Below are 17403 nucleotides of genomic sequence, written 5' to 3' on the forward strand. Positions count from 1 at the left end.
TTAATGTCTTTCGTTTTTGTTAAAGGGTCAATTTGGGTCAAGGGTCATGGGTGATGTCTCAAACGCTGTTCCTCAACGATAATTGACCTATAATTCCTTCTAGGGACTGAAATAATAAAGGTCAAATTAAGGTCACCCCACCTCAGAATTAATTGTTCTAAATGTAATTAAACGCTCCAGTGTGAAATTTGCTTCTGTTTTTTTTTTAAAGCGGTCAATTTGGGGTCACGGATTATGGGTCATAGGTGATGTCTCTAACGCTGTTAATCCACAAAGATAATTGACCAATAATTCTTTCTAGGGACTGAAAAATTTAAGGTCAAATTAAGGTCACCCCACCTCAGAACTAATCGTTTTAAATATAATTAAACACTTCTATGTTAAGTACATGCTTCAGTTTAGCTCCCTTAATTTTAAATGACTAAGATTAGTCGTCTATTATAATTAAACTCTAGTTAAAAAACAAATAGGGGGCCATATTTTCAATACATCAAAATAAAACAAACACGAGCGCGCGGGTGTGACTAGCTATTCTTAATACAAGTGGGAACTTGTCTACGTAACAATTCTGATTAGCTTTGATTAGCTCGTATAATACGCAAAATCACTCGTGTATAACGAGCGATAAAAAGTAAAAGCAAGTTCCGCGTTTGAGAGAACATAACCCTTATCAGTGCGGCCATAATTAAAAAGGTACCAATTATTTATTATAAAGAGGTGTATTGCGAGAGCAATTGTTTGCAAAGCTTTAACCCGAATTAATTGTTTTCCAGGAAATATGGAAAAAGAAAAACCAAAAATAAAAAATCCCTTCTGTCACTATATTTAGAATATACAGGGTGTTACAAAAAGAGGACCAAAGTACAGTTAATCAATTTCGAGCCGAAAATGTAACTTCTATGACATTTTGTCCCTTATAAAGAACACCGTTTCAAAGTTATGATTAGAGCAATAGTATTTTACGGATGACCCCTTAATTAAATTAGCATCAGTCTTTTGATTCGTACTTTATTTTAAGGGTCTTCCGTAAAACACTCTCAACGTTCGTAACTTGTAAACGGTGGTCATTGTGGCAAAAAAGGTCATAGAAATAACATTTTCAATTTAAAATCGCCCACTGTATGTCGGTCGGTCCTACCACTCTAGGAACACCCTGTATACGAGGGCCAAAAACAGTACAAACCACTTATTTCCCATTAATTAATTTCCCAGAGTTAATCTTTTTAAACAGTAATTATTGAAAATCGGAACTGGTATATTTAATCTAATCACGATGATAAATAACTTAGTTTAAACATATGGAAAAGGGATACTCTAAAGCAATTTGCCTGATAATTTTAGGTCTTCGCAAGTAACTGTTCTCCATGCTACTGTAAAACCCAGTATTTTACATTTTCTCCTTGCAAGAATTTCATAAATAGACCAATCCCATTCTTCCATTAATTACTTGTAGAGAAGCAAACACCACGGGGCCAGGAGACCGTAGTCTTAGGTGGTTAATTCCATGACACCAAGAGGAACCCGAGTTCACTACAAGGCGGAAGGCACTGCCTCTAGCGGCGCTTCTATCCGCGAAGAAAATAACCCAAGAAGGTAAGACCATGGGCCAGGAGACCGTATAGTCTTACGTGTTTAATTCCATAGCGCCAGGAAGAGCCCGAGTTCACTACAAGGCGGAATTAGGCCATAGCCAACTGGTACTGCCTCTAGCGGCGCTTCTTGGCGTGAGGAAAATAACCCAAGAAGGCCATGGGCCAGGAGACCGTAGTCTTACGTGTTTAATTCCATAGCGCCATGAAGAGCCCGAGTTCACTACAAGGCGTAATTAAGCCATATAGCCAACTGGCACTGCCTCTAGCGGCGCTTCTTGGCGCTAGGAAAATAACCCAAGAAGGCATCCCCGCCCCTGTATTATCGCTTCTCCTCTAGCATTAATGGAAATGCATTTATATAGGTAGACGTGTATAAACCCAATTGAAAATTAGGTTAAAAGTCAGAGAAGAGGTTTTCACGCTTTGGGGACCAGATTTGTAGCAGTTGAGTTATGAAAAGGGCCTTAGGGAGTGAAAAAAAAAAAAAAAAGATACGGTAGACTAGCGCCTAATAGATAGACCTCTAAGCGTTGAAAATATATAGTGAACCCCCGTTTAATTTCGGACGGGGAGAGGAGGGTATCTTTTGATATAAAAATATCCTTGGTAGCTTGGTCTCTAGCTGGCTTCCTCGACGCTTAGGTCCTAATAGAATCGCGCGAGCGGGGTCCAGGTGGTCAATGAATGGGAAGCCCGCAAATATACAACCACACCATGCATGCACATTTTTTGGGAGAGGAGCTAGGAAAAATTTCACGCGATGAGTTTCTATTATAGACGATTCCAGTGTGTGACTTGCCTTGCGCCCCGCTCTTTTCATAAAATTTCGCCAATGGAGTTGATTCTCTTGTTAGCCATTTTATTTTATAGGCCTTTACCAGCTTTTAAAAGCGTTATATTACATTATATTCGCCTTGGCTTTTTGATTCTCCATCCCCTATAGCATGCAGCGAAGTCCTTTAAGGGTAGCCCCTATCGCTGGATGGAAAAACTTATGTTCTTTTTCGATGGACCCTCTCAAAAAGAGTCAAAATTCGCGGTTTCGCTCTTAAAAAAAAATTGCATTTCCTACTTACAAACCAAACCGCGTTATGGACTACTTTTTCTCGCGCGCATAAAATTTGTTTGTAGATTTCTGACAAATTTGGCGCGTTTTTTTTTTCGCAATTGGCGCCTTTTTCTAACGATCATTTCGCGCCAAAACTGGTACTGTATTTACATCTCAATCTCACTCTAGACATTTTGTATCATACATAAGTTTATCAATATAAATATATCCCTTTAAAAGGAGCTGTACCCTTAAAAGTTGTACTGTATTTAATAGATACGGGGGCCCATGCAGCTTATACACATTGAAATAAAAAAAACCATGGGGTCAATTTTACGCCAGTTTCGTTTTGGTTCCCATTCATACAGTTTGGTTCTATTAGTTAGTTGAACTATATACCTTGCTAAATTTCCCACCACAGATAAAAAATGAAGCGCCAACAGAAGGACCCGCTGTGGTTTAGAGGGGTCCCGGACCTCTAATATCCCAACTTCAATTTACAATACGTTTAAAACCCGCGGTGATAAGATATCAAGTCATCTTATAGCGAAGCCTGTACTTGAAACGTATAAGGTGAATAAATTCATCGGAATAACTAAATTTTAAAATAATCTATTATCAATATCAGTTGTAAAATTCAATAAAGAGGAAGGCTGGCGAAAAGATACGCAACGTAAAAATTACGGTACATTGTAAAGAGTGAATTGAATCCTCGTTTTGAAAAATAAAAAAAAAATAAATAAAAAAAACTGGAAAGGAATCCATCTTCCGCTGTGAATATTTTTTCCTTCCGATTTCTATTCATTCTTCCGCGGAACTATTTGTATCCCTTTTGCCCCGTTGGCTGTTCACACCTTTTCACCGCTCGTATATTATTCAGAGGGACGTGGGGGGGGGGGAAGATGGGGATTCGAACCCGAGTGGTCCCGCGTAGGTAAAGACAGGGATTGAAAGCGATTGAACTGCATGGCGGTGGCCACGCACAAGCAAACCCAACCCAACCAACCGCGGTCTATCAATCGTGATAGCAACTAGAGGCTCTAACTGTTGATTCCACGGAAGGGATCTCACACCGATATTAGGATATATTGACGTTCAAAAGGACGTAGGTTCGCACGAGGTGTATAATAATAATAATAGTAGCAGGGTATGGGGGTCCGGACCCGCGCCCGGTATTATACCTTCTAATATGGGGGCCCTTTTATTGAACAGCTAGGGGGCCCATGGGAAGGGGGATATCTTTTATAATAATAATCTAGAGGGGATGTAGGATTGACTCCTATATACAGTATACAGGGTGTATCTGATAAGTCTGCACATTCATAAATTAAGGGGGATTTTCTTTGGGTGGACGATTTTGAGTCAAAAATGTAACTTATATCTCCATTTTGATTCCCTCAAGGGACACTGTTTTCAAGTTATGATTTGTTTAAGTGTTTTAGGGATGACCCCTTAATTAAATTAGAAATCATTGTCTTAATCAGTTTCTTTATTAAATTTAAAGGGTCATCCGTAAAATACTAAATCCAATCTTAACTTGAAAACAGTGTCCCTTAGGGCAATCAAAATGGAGATAAACAGGGTTGCCACGGAGTTTTCAGAACAAAATTCCCTGACGTTTTCTGCGATTTTCCCTGACCTTTTTAGGCCGAAAGCGTTAATGTTTACAGCACGTTTTAAGTGCTTATAACTAAATAAACTCTCTACAGTAAGTTTTCCAATGTATTTGTTGCACCAAAACGATTAAGAAACATTTTAACTATAGAGAGATTTTTTTAAAGGCATTTACTTTACAAAAACAATTCTAGACATTTTTAAGGATTACTCTAGATTTTTCTGTGTTAAGAGAGGATGAGGAGAAACTTTCATCCCCAGAAATTTTACCCAATAAAATCAAATTCCATGACTTTGCCGAAACTCTTAAAATTCCCTGACTTTTCCAGGTACTGTGGCAACCCTGTAGAAGTTACATTTCAGACTCAAAATCGTGCAACCAAAGAAAATCCCCTTTAATTTATGGATGCAGACTTATCAAAAACACCCTGTATCTAATTTGGGATCAAAAACGCTTCTAACAAACAAGAACCAAGTGATGTACATTTATACGTCAACCAATTTTTCCATCAGCGACACACAAACCTAAACGTTTAGGGGGATGCTACATAAAGAATTTACGCTGAAGAAAATCTCATTCCTTAATAAATATATTACAAAATGACAACTTTAACGAACGGTCCCTTGTAATTTTTTCTTTCCTTTCTCCTCAATACTAGTCCCTTACCTATTCAGTTGGCGACTTTTGGCGTTTGGAAATCGGGGGAAACATATAATGGATAATACGCTTTAAGCTAAACGTTTAGAACCCCCCCCACCCCTTCCTAATTCCCTCCCTTCTCCGGAAAGTAATTCTGTTCTGTTAGGATTTAGTTGACTATAAACTAATCGAGAATAATTCACACCCTTATAAATGCCTGGCGGGCTTTAAAAGCCAGTTATCCTATTTTCGTTGACTTTTATTACGGATTTGGAGCTATACTGAATTCAATGGAATAGAATTGGGGAGCAAAATGAATCTGACAAAAATATGAATGGTTTCTAATCCCATCATGGATTAAATAATAAAAAGATTTTTTCGAAATATTAATCTGGATTTTGATTATACAAAGAGTTTCTGAAAAAAAGGTCTATCAGCAGCTTGCGTTCTTAATTAATTTGAATGATTTCAATTTGAAAATGAGCTATGAGATATTTTGCCATTCAGGGTCACTGTTTTCGAACTATATGACTCAAGTGTTTTAGGGATGACCCCTTAATTAAATTAGAAATCATTGCCTAAATCAGTTTCTTAATTAAATATAAGGGGCCATTCGTAAAATACTATATCCAATCTTAACTCGAAAACTGTGGCACACCCAAAGAACATCCCCTTAAATTCTGATATACCTTTCAAAAACACCCTGTATATTTTTAACGACTAAATAAATAAAGCTTCTTTATACAAAAATAAAAATAATAATAAAATAAAATCAATTCCAAACAAATTAAATAAATAAATAAAAATAATGATTTCTCCGCAAATTCTAAACGACTAGCGACTCGAGAACCTAACTCCATCATCAAAAATATTAAGTTACCATCATCCCAAAAATTGAAAGAGAGAGTAGTGGGGTTTAAAGAAAGCGGAGGAGGGCGAGGGGGGGGTCGTATAATTAGCCGGTACTAGCCGCCGCCACGGTCTTCTCCACGAGATTACCATTAAAACTATCCAATCAAAAAACGTTAAAAAACCGCAACGACAAAGCGACGTCGGTCGGCCTTTTAATAATCAAGAACCTAGCCATCTCTCTCCTAGAGGAGTGCCATGCGGGAAAAAGAACGCGCCAGGGGCAAAAGGATGGAATATGTGGCGCGAAAAAGAATAGAAAATAGCTAAGCCTAAAAACCCTCTTCTCCTTCTCCTCCTAGGATTCGGAAAAGAATAAAAAAGAAGGCAAATAATACGAACGTTATTCGATCCATTCCTAACCCTCCCCGCCACAAATATGTCTTACGTAACGACACGGCTTCGTCCAATGAAACGATGGCCTTTATTCCGAGAGTGCTTTTCTAAGCTCCTCCCATTCGGATTCCCCTTTTCCGAGAGATTCTAGCTTGGAAAGTTAGGATCCACCTTCCTCCGACGGAAGCTAAGAGAAGAGCGCGTGAATAGAGACTAGAGAGAGAGAGAGAGAATCTCCCGCCAAAAACGTCACACGTGGAAGATCTCGCGCGCGTTTTCTAAAGACTTCTTCTTCTTCTCCCGCCATCCTTACCCTTCGTAACACTCCTTAAAACCTTCCGGAAGGGAAATAAGCGCGTGGAGCGACGCCTGGCGAGAATATTAGACTAGTACTCTGGAATAAAGATCGGGTATATATAGTTAAAAAAGGGGGGGTGTCATCAAAAAAGGCTCCATTTCCATCCCCCTCCTCTTAAAGATGACCGAACCGTTTTGTCCAAAAGTTGGATAGCGCGGGCTTACTAGCCTATTCCTTATTTTTCCTCGATAGTTTTGGACGCGGTATCAAAGCTTATTCCTTTAAAGCGGTTTTTGGTGCCCCTATAGTGTCGTTAAGGGGTCCCCGTTAAGAGTCAGTCATATGATCCCGCGCGCGCCAGCCACTTCACCACGCTGGCAAGACAAACAATCCGAGAAAAGTCATCGCCGCCGCGTCTATTCCATAAGGAGAAGGAAGGAAGCCCGTCCTCACTTTACTCATTGACTACTTGATCTTCCAATCGCGTGGTACTAAGTACTACGTCGGGGGCCCAATTCCTCGTATCTTTAAATACCGTTAATAACAATCCAGAGTTCCTCGAGTCTACCGGGAAAAGTGTTAAACCGTTCCGTTCCGCGCTATGAGAAAACTGAAATAACGATGTTTTTGTCTAATTTTCGCGATTCGGTTACTGGTGATGACCTTATATGACCCTGTGATGATAACGCGGCGTCAACTATGTTAGAATTCAGCGCTTCCTGTTCGGCACCGGCAACGAGCGCCAGTTCCATGTTATCAATGTTAAATATGAACATGGAAGCTACCCGTCAAAACGCCTTTTTATTGGGAAGTCCGCCTTTGGCGGCTCTTCATTCCATGACGGACATTAAGAACGGTTCTCCGGCGAGCGTCGCGGCGTCTTACGCCGGTGGTGGAAATTCAGCTTCGGCGCATAACGGTACATCGGCAGCGGCTAATCTTAAGAACAGCGCGGCATCGGCCATGGCCGCTTTTACGTGCGCGTCTTCGGGTACTCCGCACGGAATTAACGATATTTTGAGCCGGCCGGTCACCGTGGCTAGCGGGACTTCGGCCGCGGCTGCTTCGGCGCTGGGTTCCTTGAGCGCCGCTTTACCCAGGTTTGCCGGACTGGCCGGCGTTTCGGCCGCCGCCGCGGCGGGAATGTACTTTAATCCTTCAAACGGTGGACTTCATAAACTAGCGGGACTTTCGGACTTACAAGGAAGACCGCATTTATATTGGCCAGGAGTTGTACAAAATCAGGCCCTTTGGAGGGAGCGATTAGCTTCCGCTGCCGGTAAGTTACTTTATTTCACTTCAAATTTATCCCCAAGTAATTTATTAAGAGATACAGTTTAACATTTAAAAGGCCTCCAAAAATATTTACTTAAAATTATTTGAGCCCCCGTGATAAAAATAAGTTACTTAACCATTACCGTGTTACGCTTTTGTGATGATTAAACGCCCGTCATATTTAAAGACTAAAACATAACTATAACATTCTCGAGAAACCTTTGGTGGAGAATTTCACGTTATGTTTCAATCTTATCACGAGGAAAAATCATCCCAAAAGTTTGTCACTAAATAACAATATCTTAAATAAGGCGTTCATAAGTCTAAGATATCCCTCATTTTGCATAAAGAATCATATTTTACTTTGAATCTACTACAATATCTTCGCACTACTCTTTAAATTTAAAGGGAATTTTCTTATAGCTGCCCAAAATTGCCTGGATAAGGACGGAAAGAAAAAGCATACGAGGCCAACGTTTTCCGGTCACCAAATATACGTTTTGGAGAAAACCTTCGAACAGACCAAATACCTGGCTGGACCCGAAAGAGCTAAACTAGCCTACGCCCTAGGAATGACCGAAAGTCAAGTAAAGGTAAACTTAATTCTTAAAATTATTCTATAAATATCAATAACGTTATCAAAAGAATGCGAATATAAAATTCCCCCAATTCCTCGCGGCATTGTTTTCTTAATAAGGTATGAATACGGAAAATACAGGGTGTTTCTGATAAGTCTGCCATAAATAAAGGCACGATTTTGAGTAGAAAATGTAACTTCTATCTCCATTTTGCCATCCGGGCCACTGTTTTCGAGTTATGATTTGATTTTTTTAGGGATGACCCCTTAATTAAATTAAATTAGCGTAGCCTTCCAGTTTCTTATGTAATTTAAGGGGGTCATCCGTAAAACATTCAAATAATAATTCGAAAACAGTGGTCCGGATGGCAAGATGTCAAAGAATTTGCTTCGACTCAAAAATGTTTTCCCAAAGAACATCCCCCTTAATTCATGCCAGACTAATCAGAAACACCCTGTATAGGGTTCGTACATACCAAATTTCCTAAATCAATTTCTCAGAAATTTCCAACTAGGTTTTAAAGAAACATCCTTTTGTGATAAATTTCTAGGTGTAGATTAAAGGAGCTTTTAGTTTTTAATGCAGTAAACGTATAAAATCATATTACCGACGAACATCAATTTTCATGAATATATTCTTCTCTAGAACTTTCTTCCTACTACTAATAATAATAATTGTTCCGTGATTTTCCCTGAACTATTTGCTCAAAACCAATTTTCCCGTACGTTATTTAAAAGGTCTACTCTATTTTCCAGTGCACGTTCGTAAATGAACTCTGTAATCATTATAAGTCATAAAAGTAAATAGCTCATTTCATTTTTAAATGGCCCAGCTCGACAACTTAAAATTTATAATCAAATTTATAATCGTGTTAAACAAGGCGAAACCACAATAACAACAACAAAATTTACCCGCCAAAAATGGAATATTCACGACCAAATATGAAAAGTAATTTCCCGAGCTCGCAATATCTCGTTTAATTAAACGAGAGAGACATTCGAATAAATATGAAAATATATACAGGGTGTTTATGACACGGCTGTCAGGTACTAAGGGGGATGTTAATAATTGGGCGATTTCGAGTAGAAAACGTAACGTCTATCTCCATTTTGAAAACAAGTGCCACCGCTTACAAGTTATGTTTATTGTGTTTTACGGACGACCCCTTAACTAAATTAAATTAACACTATCTTTCAGTTTCTTAATTTTTAAGGGGTCGTCTATAAAACAATTTGGACAAAGATAACTTGAAAACGCTGTCCTTTATAGGCCAAAATTTCATGGACCTTTTTCAACTCGAAATCGCCTCAAAGAAATATACCCCTTAATTTTGGACAGACGTTTGTTTCAGAAACACTCTGTACATAATAAAATCAAATACAACATTAGAAAGTGTAAATCAACCTGCTTTATCTATGTTAAAGATGACGTCTTCTAAGGTTGATTCTATACTATAGGAAATGGGTGTGTCAGACAGGTACAAGCTAGGGCAGTAAGGGTAGGGCTAACAAGGGTGATAAAAATCATACGACATGGAAAATCTCGACTTGGAGTGATTAATTTAAGGAGTATTTAGTTTTGGAAAAAAGAAATATACTGAGATGTCTTAGCTATAAGCTATTATAGACAAGGTTCATACAACCTTTAGAAAACCGATTTCCCTAACATTTCCAGAGTTTTCTTCCCAAATATTTCCAGGTAACTAGTAATTGCGGGAGTAGTTTTTTAAGAGTAATAATATAGGGGATTGGTTATTTAGTTGTCCATGGCAACTCCTTTCAGAGCAAACTTACTCAAGCCTCATAAATTTCCCTGAATTTCACCTAAAATTATAAATTTCTCCGAGTTCTCCTAGAATGTTTAGTCACCAATTTATTTTCCTGAGTTTTCCCTGAGAGTTTAGACAACTATTTATTCCCCTGAGTTTTCCCTGAACGTTTAGTCAAAATTTATTTCCCTGAGAGTTAAGTCAACAATTTATTTCGCTGAGTTTTCCCTGAATGTTTAGCCAACCATTTATTTCCCTGAATGTTTAGTCAACAATTTATTTCCCTAAAATTTCCCAAATTCATCATGCAGGTTTGTACAAACCCTGTAAAAATATCGGAAATGAGAAAAGGACGTAAGAATTCTTCATTCTTAACAACAGATAACATTATCACTATTACACACAACATTAGCACCTCCCTTTTTAATAACTCCAAGGCTTAGCGTAGTAAAAGGAGAATCATATATAGAATTTCACCCCCCCCGGCACCCATCGCGGTTTCCCGATGTTAAGGCAAAGGGCTTTCCACCTTAACCGAGGGCGCCAAGCTGTCTGAGGGCAGCTGCTACGTTATATACCACTACAGACATTTCCCCCTCCCCCCCCCCGAGTCTCGCAATGGGACACCAATACCATGGCACCCAGAAAGAAATGGCGGGAAAAAGAGTCATTCGATACGATAATCGTGTAAGGTTTCTTTCTGATAAGGAAGGGGGGGGGGGACCCCAATCAGTAAGTAGTTCAAAATTAAAAGGGCAAAATATAGCAGTCATTTCAGATTCCTACAATGTTAGTTTAAGATTTTCTAGATTTTATCTAAAAGTTCGTAAATTATTAAAGATAGATTAGTATGTTTTTAGTCTTTACTGATATTGCATGGGATTAACTGATAACTCAAGCCGCGTTGCTTGGTGCTGCTGATTTTGTGGGTTTTTCATTTTATCACGTTTTATCGTAATGTTGTCATAAAGGTACTTATGACTTATTTTGATTTCGTTTTTATTTTTACCGGGTGGGGGTATGAGTTTAAATAAGATTTATACTTAATACTAAGAAAGTTAACTCCGGTATAGTCAAGAAAAAAATTACTGGTGAAATAAATTAATTATGTTAAGTGAAAAATATTCCCCAAATTTTTCTGTATAAAAGGCATGGAGAATCTAAAGTTTTATTTTTTTTTTGGGTAAATTTCGAAGATTTTATCGAGGCTATTTTGCTTAATTACACAAGTCCTGATTGTTGTAAACCCATTAAGTATTAGTTAGAAGAGAAGTAGAGTTATCATGTAATGATAATAACACGCTGTATCTCAAATAGAACCAGAAATATAACGTTAAACACCCTGTATCTGATATAGAACCAGAACTACATAACGTTAAACACCCTGTATCTCATATACAGGGCTGATTATACAGAGTTCGTACGAAATTTTTACATTGAAAATCCCTGACTTTTCCAGGTTATCCCTGACCAAATGTTGCTAATATCCCTGACCTTTTCAAGGTGTTTACCAGAGCCCACTTCATCACACCTGTCTCATATTTAGCATTGCTCGAAGCATGGTTTGATATACCAAACGAAATCCCTGACATATCCCTGACTTTTTAGGAAAATGTTTTAAATCCCTGACTTATCCCTGACTTTTCCCCCTAATTTTCATATCCCTGACTTATCCAGGTTTTCCAGGTTATCCAGGTTCCGTACGAACCCTGTGATACTCACTCATACGCTCAATTTTAGTTGAATAAGTGACTAATTAATTTAGAAATAGTAAGCAAAAAGTGACTAAATAGGAGCAAATTAAGCTATAAAAAAGGGCCACTTGAAATGAAATGTTTTCAGAAATTCAGAGATGACCGATTTAAAAGATATTTTTAAGGTCGGTGTCGTAATTACGCCCAATATATAGGCTTAGATATTTCCAGTCAAAGGAAAGGTCACCTCAGAAAAGGTCTGAGGCTAAATTCAATTAAACTATTTTGGAGCACAGCTCAGAATGCAAAGTAATTGATGTCGTTTTAAATCAAAAACAAAACATACATTTGAATTGGATTAATTTTAAATAATAAGTCAAACATTTGCTGAGCGAGTGAAGCGAGCTCCACGATTATGGGCTTTGATCAATTGTGATCTCGCTACTTTTGCGTTTAAACCGTCATAAGACAAATATATTTAATTAATTTTATAATCAGGGATACTCCAGATTGGGTGAGGAGTCCAATCTGAGAGTTTAATTAATATTATAATTAGGGATACTCCAGATTGGGTGAGGAGTCCAATCTGAGAGTTTAATTAATTTTATAATTAGGGATACTCCAGATTGGGTGAGGAGTCCAATCTGAGAGTTAAATTTTATAATTAGGGATACTCCAGATTGGGTGAAGAGTCCAATCTGAGAGTTCAATTTTATAATCAGGGATACTCCAGATTGGGTGAGGAGTCCAATCTGAGAGTTTAATTAATATTATAATTAGGGATACTCCAGATTGGGTGAGGAGTCCAATCTGAGAGTTTAATTAATTTTATAATTAGGGATACTCCAGATTGGGTGAGGAGTCCAATCTGAGAGTTAAATTTTATAATTAGGGATACTCCAGATTGGGTGAAGAGTCCAATCTGAGAGTTAAATTTTATAATCAGGGATACTCCAGATTGGGTGAGGAGTCCAATCTGAGAGTTTAATTAATATTATAATTAGGGATACTCCAGATTGGGTGAGGAGTCCAATCTGAGAGTTTAATTAATTTTATAATTAGGGATACTCCAGATTGGGTGAGGAGTCCAATCTGAGAGTTAAATTTTATAATTAGGGATACTCCAGATTGGGTGAAGAGTCCAATCTGAGAGTTTAATTTATAATTAGGGATACTCCAGATTGGGTGAGGAGTCCAATCTGAGAGTTTTTGCGTTTAAACCGTCATAAGACAAATATTTTACGTTTAACGTTGTGGTCAAGAAGATAAATAACACCGAAATAATCAAAAATTCAAAAAAAAAGTAACAAATAGTAACTAATTTTTGGAAAAGTGACTTTTAGTAACCGAATTTGAAAAAAGTGACTTAGTATCAGCCCTGCATATAGAACCAGTACTATAACGTTAAACACCCTGTATCTCATATAGAACAAGAACTATAACGTTAAACACCCTGAATCTCATATAGAACAAGAACTATAACGTTAAACACCCTGAATCTCATATAGAACAAGAACTATAACGTTAAACACCCTGCATCTCATATAGAACCAGAACTATAACGCTACAAAGTGAAGGAATCAGAATTAAGCTAAATGTAAAATCACGATTTTTTTCACGAGTGATTTCCACATTGCTACCAATTTTACTATCTAATGCCTATAAATGACTTATAGTAACTAATTAACGTTAATTATTTCATGATAGGTTTGGTTTCAAAATCGGCGCACAAAATGGAGAAAAAAACACGCGGCCGAAATGGCAACGGCTAAAAAGAAACACGATTCGGAAGCCGACCAATTACGCCATCACGGAAGTCACCACGGTAGTGGAGGGTCAAGTTCGCACAACCATCATCACCATCACCATTCGGACAATAATCACCACGTGTCGGGGGGTTCGCATCACGGGGGTGGGGGGATACATAGCCCTGACGAGGACAACTCTGGGGATGAAATCGACGAAGACCCTATCAGAGGTCACGACCCTAGAAACGGGGACGCCCATTGTAAAAAATTAAGACCCGAGGAAGCGTTGGGACTTCAACATTTAGTTCACCAGCACATACAACAACAACAACACGCGGTTCTTTTGCAACACGCGGCCGCCGCGCATCATCACGCGCATCAAGACGATTCACTCGATTTACACGGGTCAAATTAGGTCACGTGGTGTCGTGTAGTGTTCTTCTATCTATTATAAACAACCCTTCCACATACGCGCGCTACTTATAGGGATCTATTTATATACTTACGATACGTGGTGGTATCGTGTCTATCAATCCAGATTTTGTCGTTAAATCAGAGAACATTTCAGGGGTTAAAGTTAATAGCTAAAAACCCCCTAATTAATTAAATTTAAGTAATTCAACATTGAACGGAGGGATATAAACTAAATTTCACGAAAAACATAATCCCCAATTATGATGCTCAAAAAAATTGATAAAAAAGCTGTTCTTCCCAAAATTAAAAAAAGTTTTAAAGAAAAATTATTAAAAATCGGCTAATTATAAGCAACTAAAACGAGTGTGCCAACTATACATCTTCAAAGTGTGTGCAATATTCAAAATAAACTTCAGTTGGGTATGATACGCGCCCCCAACTAACTATAATACCAAAAAAAAAATTACTTAATTAAAAGAATATATATTATTATATAAATAAAAAGAAATTGTCCAAACCAAAATCAGCTAAAAAAAACTATACGCGATTTTGTTTACCAATTAACTTTCTTTCCACGCTTAATTTATTGAAATTTTGTAAAAAAAAAAAAATAGTTAATTGTCGGGGGTTAGGGTTAATTTAATTTAAAATTAAACTAATTAAAGGCAAGCTGTGAAAAGGAATATTTTTTTTCTTTTCACGATTAAGTTAAAATCATTTTCCCTTATTTTAATTAATTTTGCAGTTAAAAACTTTCGAGCTAAGTGCAATATCACCGAAAAAAAAAGCTAATTAGTTTACTATTTTAATTTTTAATCTTTCTTTGCTAAAACGCAACACGTCGGTCAGGTTCCTAAAATAACTATTATAACAACATCAACCAAATTTCAGAAAGAAAATAAACGATTTGGTTCTAAAATTTTGTGACCAAAAAAACAAACATGAAAAATCTACACAACTAAATAAAAAAAAAAATAAAAATAAAAACATGTTCGGCCATATTGATATGATAAATCTGTGTCCCGAAATTCCTCCTGACTGCAAATAATTTTTTTGCCAAAAAACAAATGTAAATATATATAAATTAAGGTACAATTTAAAACTCAAAATGAAACGAAAAAAAAAAACAAAAAAAAAGATAAAATTAAATTAAATAAAAAGAAATAAATAAACAACCCTAAAAGCTATATGTAGAAAACAAATACATTTCTCCCCCTCATATTACCGTATTGCCAAATAAACCTGAATTTAAATTACTAAAACGTCTTCAATTTTTCTATAAAAAAACGCCTAATTTCGTCTAATTTACTTAAGCCTAAATAGTAACCTCGCCATTTCTCTAAAAATTTATTGGAACGAAAGACGTGATCAAATCGACACTTAATTTATAGGGAAAATTGCCATAGCTACGACGGAAGATATAGGTTTACATAGTTTACAGACTAGAACAGGGTTCGTACGAAATTTTTACATTGAAAATCCCTGACTTTTCCAGGTCATCCCTGATCAAATTTTTGCAATATCCCTGACCATTTTAAGGTATTTACCAGAGCCCACTTTTCACACTTGGCTCATATTTAGCATTGCTCGAAACATGGTTTGACATACCAAACGAAATCCCTGACATATCCCTGACTTTTTAGGAAATTATTTTAAATCCCTGACTTATTCCCCTATTTTCCATATCCCTGACTTATCCTGTAGAAGGATTCATACCATTTACACAAAGAGACCTGGCTTGTTAGGCCTAATTGTATAACACCTGAAGCCTGGCCTCCTCGTGTAAATGGTATGAATTCTCCTAGCCTATAAACTATATACACTAAATTACGGACTCTTATGAAACTGGGAGGGTGTACTTGATTGCGATTTTAGTGCAAAATAAGGGTTAGGTGCTGATCTCCTCCACACTGTAATACACTTTAGTCTAATTCCTAATACGTCTATAAAAAGTTTCAATATTTATCAAAAAGGACCCGAAAGAGTGGAATATTTGTCTCGAAATTTCCGAATTTCAAATGGCATAAGAAAGAAATGGCAAAAAAGCTAACGGAATAAGAGATTTCGTTGGAAAACTGTTCGAAATTACCATTTTCCCCATCTACAGATATTTGGGTAAAAATTGAAGGGGAAAGAAAAAAAGATTCAAATCTATGCCCGTCCTTTTTAGATTCCCCTTTCTATGCTAAAACAAAAACCTCTCTCTCTCTCTCTTTTTCCCCATTTTTAAGCTTTTTCCAGTCGAATTTTTGGAGGAAAAACGCAGCCGGCGTCTTTTTCATATTCAATTTTATTCCTATCCCCTTTTTTTATATAGACCATTTTCACGCCAAATCCCAGCTATCTTGTCGTTTAGCTTTAACAAAGCTTAACAAAATTGCAATCCAGGCTCGAGTGGATGCAAATCTGAGATTTTACATTAAAAACATCCTATTCCAGACATTATACGTTTGTCAAATCTTAAGAATTTTTTTTTAATAAAATTTGGAAGTAAAAAGGAGACTAGTTTGGAGTGGACTAGAAGTTAATGATTTGAAGTAAACGTTAGGAGTAAATCACGCGTGGGCAGAAAAATGCCCTTATAAATAAGGAATGTACAATATCGTTTTAGGGACAGGGTGAATCCCGTGAAATCAATGTCAGGGAAAAATCTCGCGAGAGTTTAAAAGGAGGGAATCACCGTGAAATCGCAGGAAATTTCACGGATATATTTAAATCTCACGAAACCGCAGGAATTTCGTGATATATGGGAAAATATCTATGGTGGAAATTACGCGAAAACAATGACAGCGCAATGCGCGTGAAATCAGTGAGGGAGTCACCCAAATCCACAAATCAATTGAAAATTAACTTCAGTCTTATACGATTTTAATACGTGATTTACTCCTCTGAAACGTAAGATTCGAAATTAAGTGATGTAGTTTAAAAACGGTTCTAGAAGTTAACTTTAAGTTATGGGCTTCTGGCTTTAACACTAACGATGGATAAAAAGTTAAAAAGTATCCTAGCAATTTAGTCCCTTGTGGAGTGTAGTTTTATTGGCGTAAAAAAATGGCGTAAGATCATTGGACGACGCATAATTTTGGTATATCCTAATCGATTATTCGAGAAATAATTTGGTTAGACTATTTTCCCTGTATTATTATTCAAGAATCCCCCTCAATTTCTTTAGGAAGCTTAAGCTAAAAATACAGCTATTATGAGGGGAAGACAATTTAAGCTATATTACGAGGTAAATCTGTCCGCATTAATGCGCCTGATAAAGATTTAGCCCCCCCCCCCCTTCTTTCTACTCCAGTTTCGCAACCCCCCCCCTTCAGTCTCATTTGCATGATGGGATACGGTTGTCAGAATATTTTCTCTATCAACAAGGAGCTATTTAGCATGAAATCCCTCTTTGCATCTCCTACAAAAAAGCTGACTACGTAGGATAAGATAGCCCCCTTCCCTCGCCCCCTAAACTTCCCCCGAAAAGACAAAAATGCTGCA

The 17403-nt window shown here is 37.3% G+C and overlaps 2 protein-coding genes across 4 annotated transcripts in view; one reads left to right on the forward strand and one right to left on the reverse strand.

Annotated features, from left to right (window-relative positions):
- The window catches only part of LOC149673876 (protein SERAC1), a 164211-nt gene that overhangs the window by 146264 nt on the left and 544 nt on the right, over positions 1–17403 (reverse strand). The window contains exon 1 of one of the 3 annotated variants that reach the window (XM_089839650.1): positions 6192–6317. The exons of the other annotated variants lie outside the window; for them this stretch is intronic. The gene's annotated coding sequence lies outside the window, so the exon portion shown is untranslated. Of the gene's footprint in view, positions 1–6191; positions 6318–17403 lie in introns of those variants that run through there. 3 annotated transcript variants of the gene reach the window in all.
- HGTX (HGTX homeodomain transcription factor) lies at positions 6415–15176 on the forward strand. Its single transcript, XM_089839662.1, has 3 exons — positions 6415–7716; positions 8136–8305; positions 13460–15176. Exons 1-3 carry the CDS (start codon positions 7137–7139, stop codon positions 13913–13915), a joined length of 1206 nt encoding a protein of 401 aa, XP_089695788.1. The 5' UTR covers positions 6415–7136; the 3' UTR covers positions 13916–15176.

This window comes from Phalangium opilio, unplaced genomic scaffold, assembly GCF_054372755.1.
Source record: "Phalangium opilio isolate 3A_F unplaced genomic scaffold, DU_Popi_V2 ptg000048l_1, whole genome shotgun sequence".
In the NCBI taxonomy this organism is placed as follows: Eukaryota; Metazoa; Arthropoda; class Arachnida; order Opiliones; family Phalangiidae; genus Phalangium; species Phalangium opilio.

Coding starts and splice junctions, on each gene's coding strand:
- HGTX (XM_089839662.1), top strand. CDS start 7,137: ATGTTAGAATTCAGCGCTTCCTGTTCGGCACCGGCAACGAGCGCCAGT. Junction 7,717..8,135: donor GCGATTAGCTTCCGCTGCCG/GTAAGTTACTTT, acceptor ATTTTCTTATAG/CTGCCCAAAATTGCCTGGAT. Junction 8,306..13,459: donor TGACCGAAAGTCAAGTAAAG/GTAAACTTAATT, acceptor ATTTCATGATAG/GTTTGGTTTCAAAATCGGCG.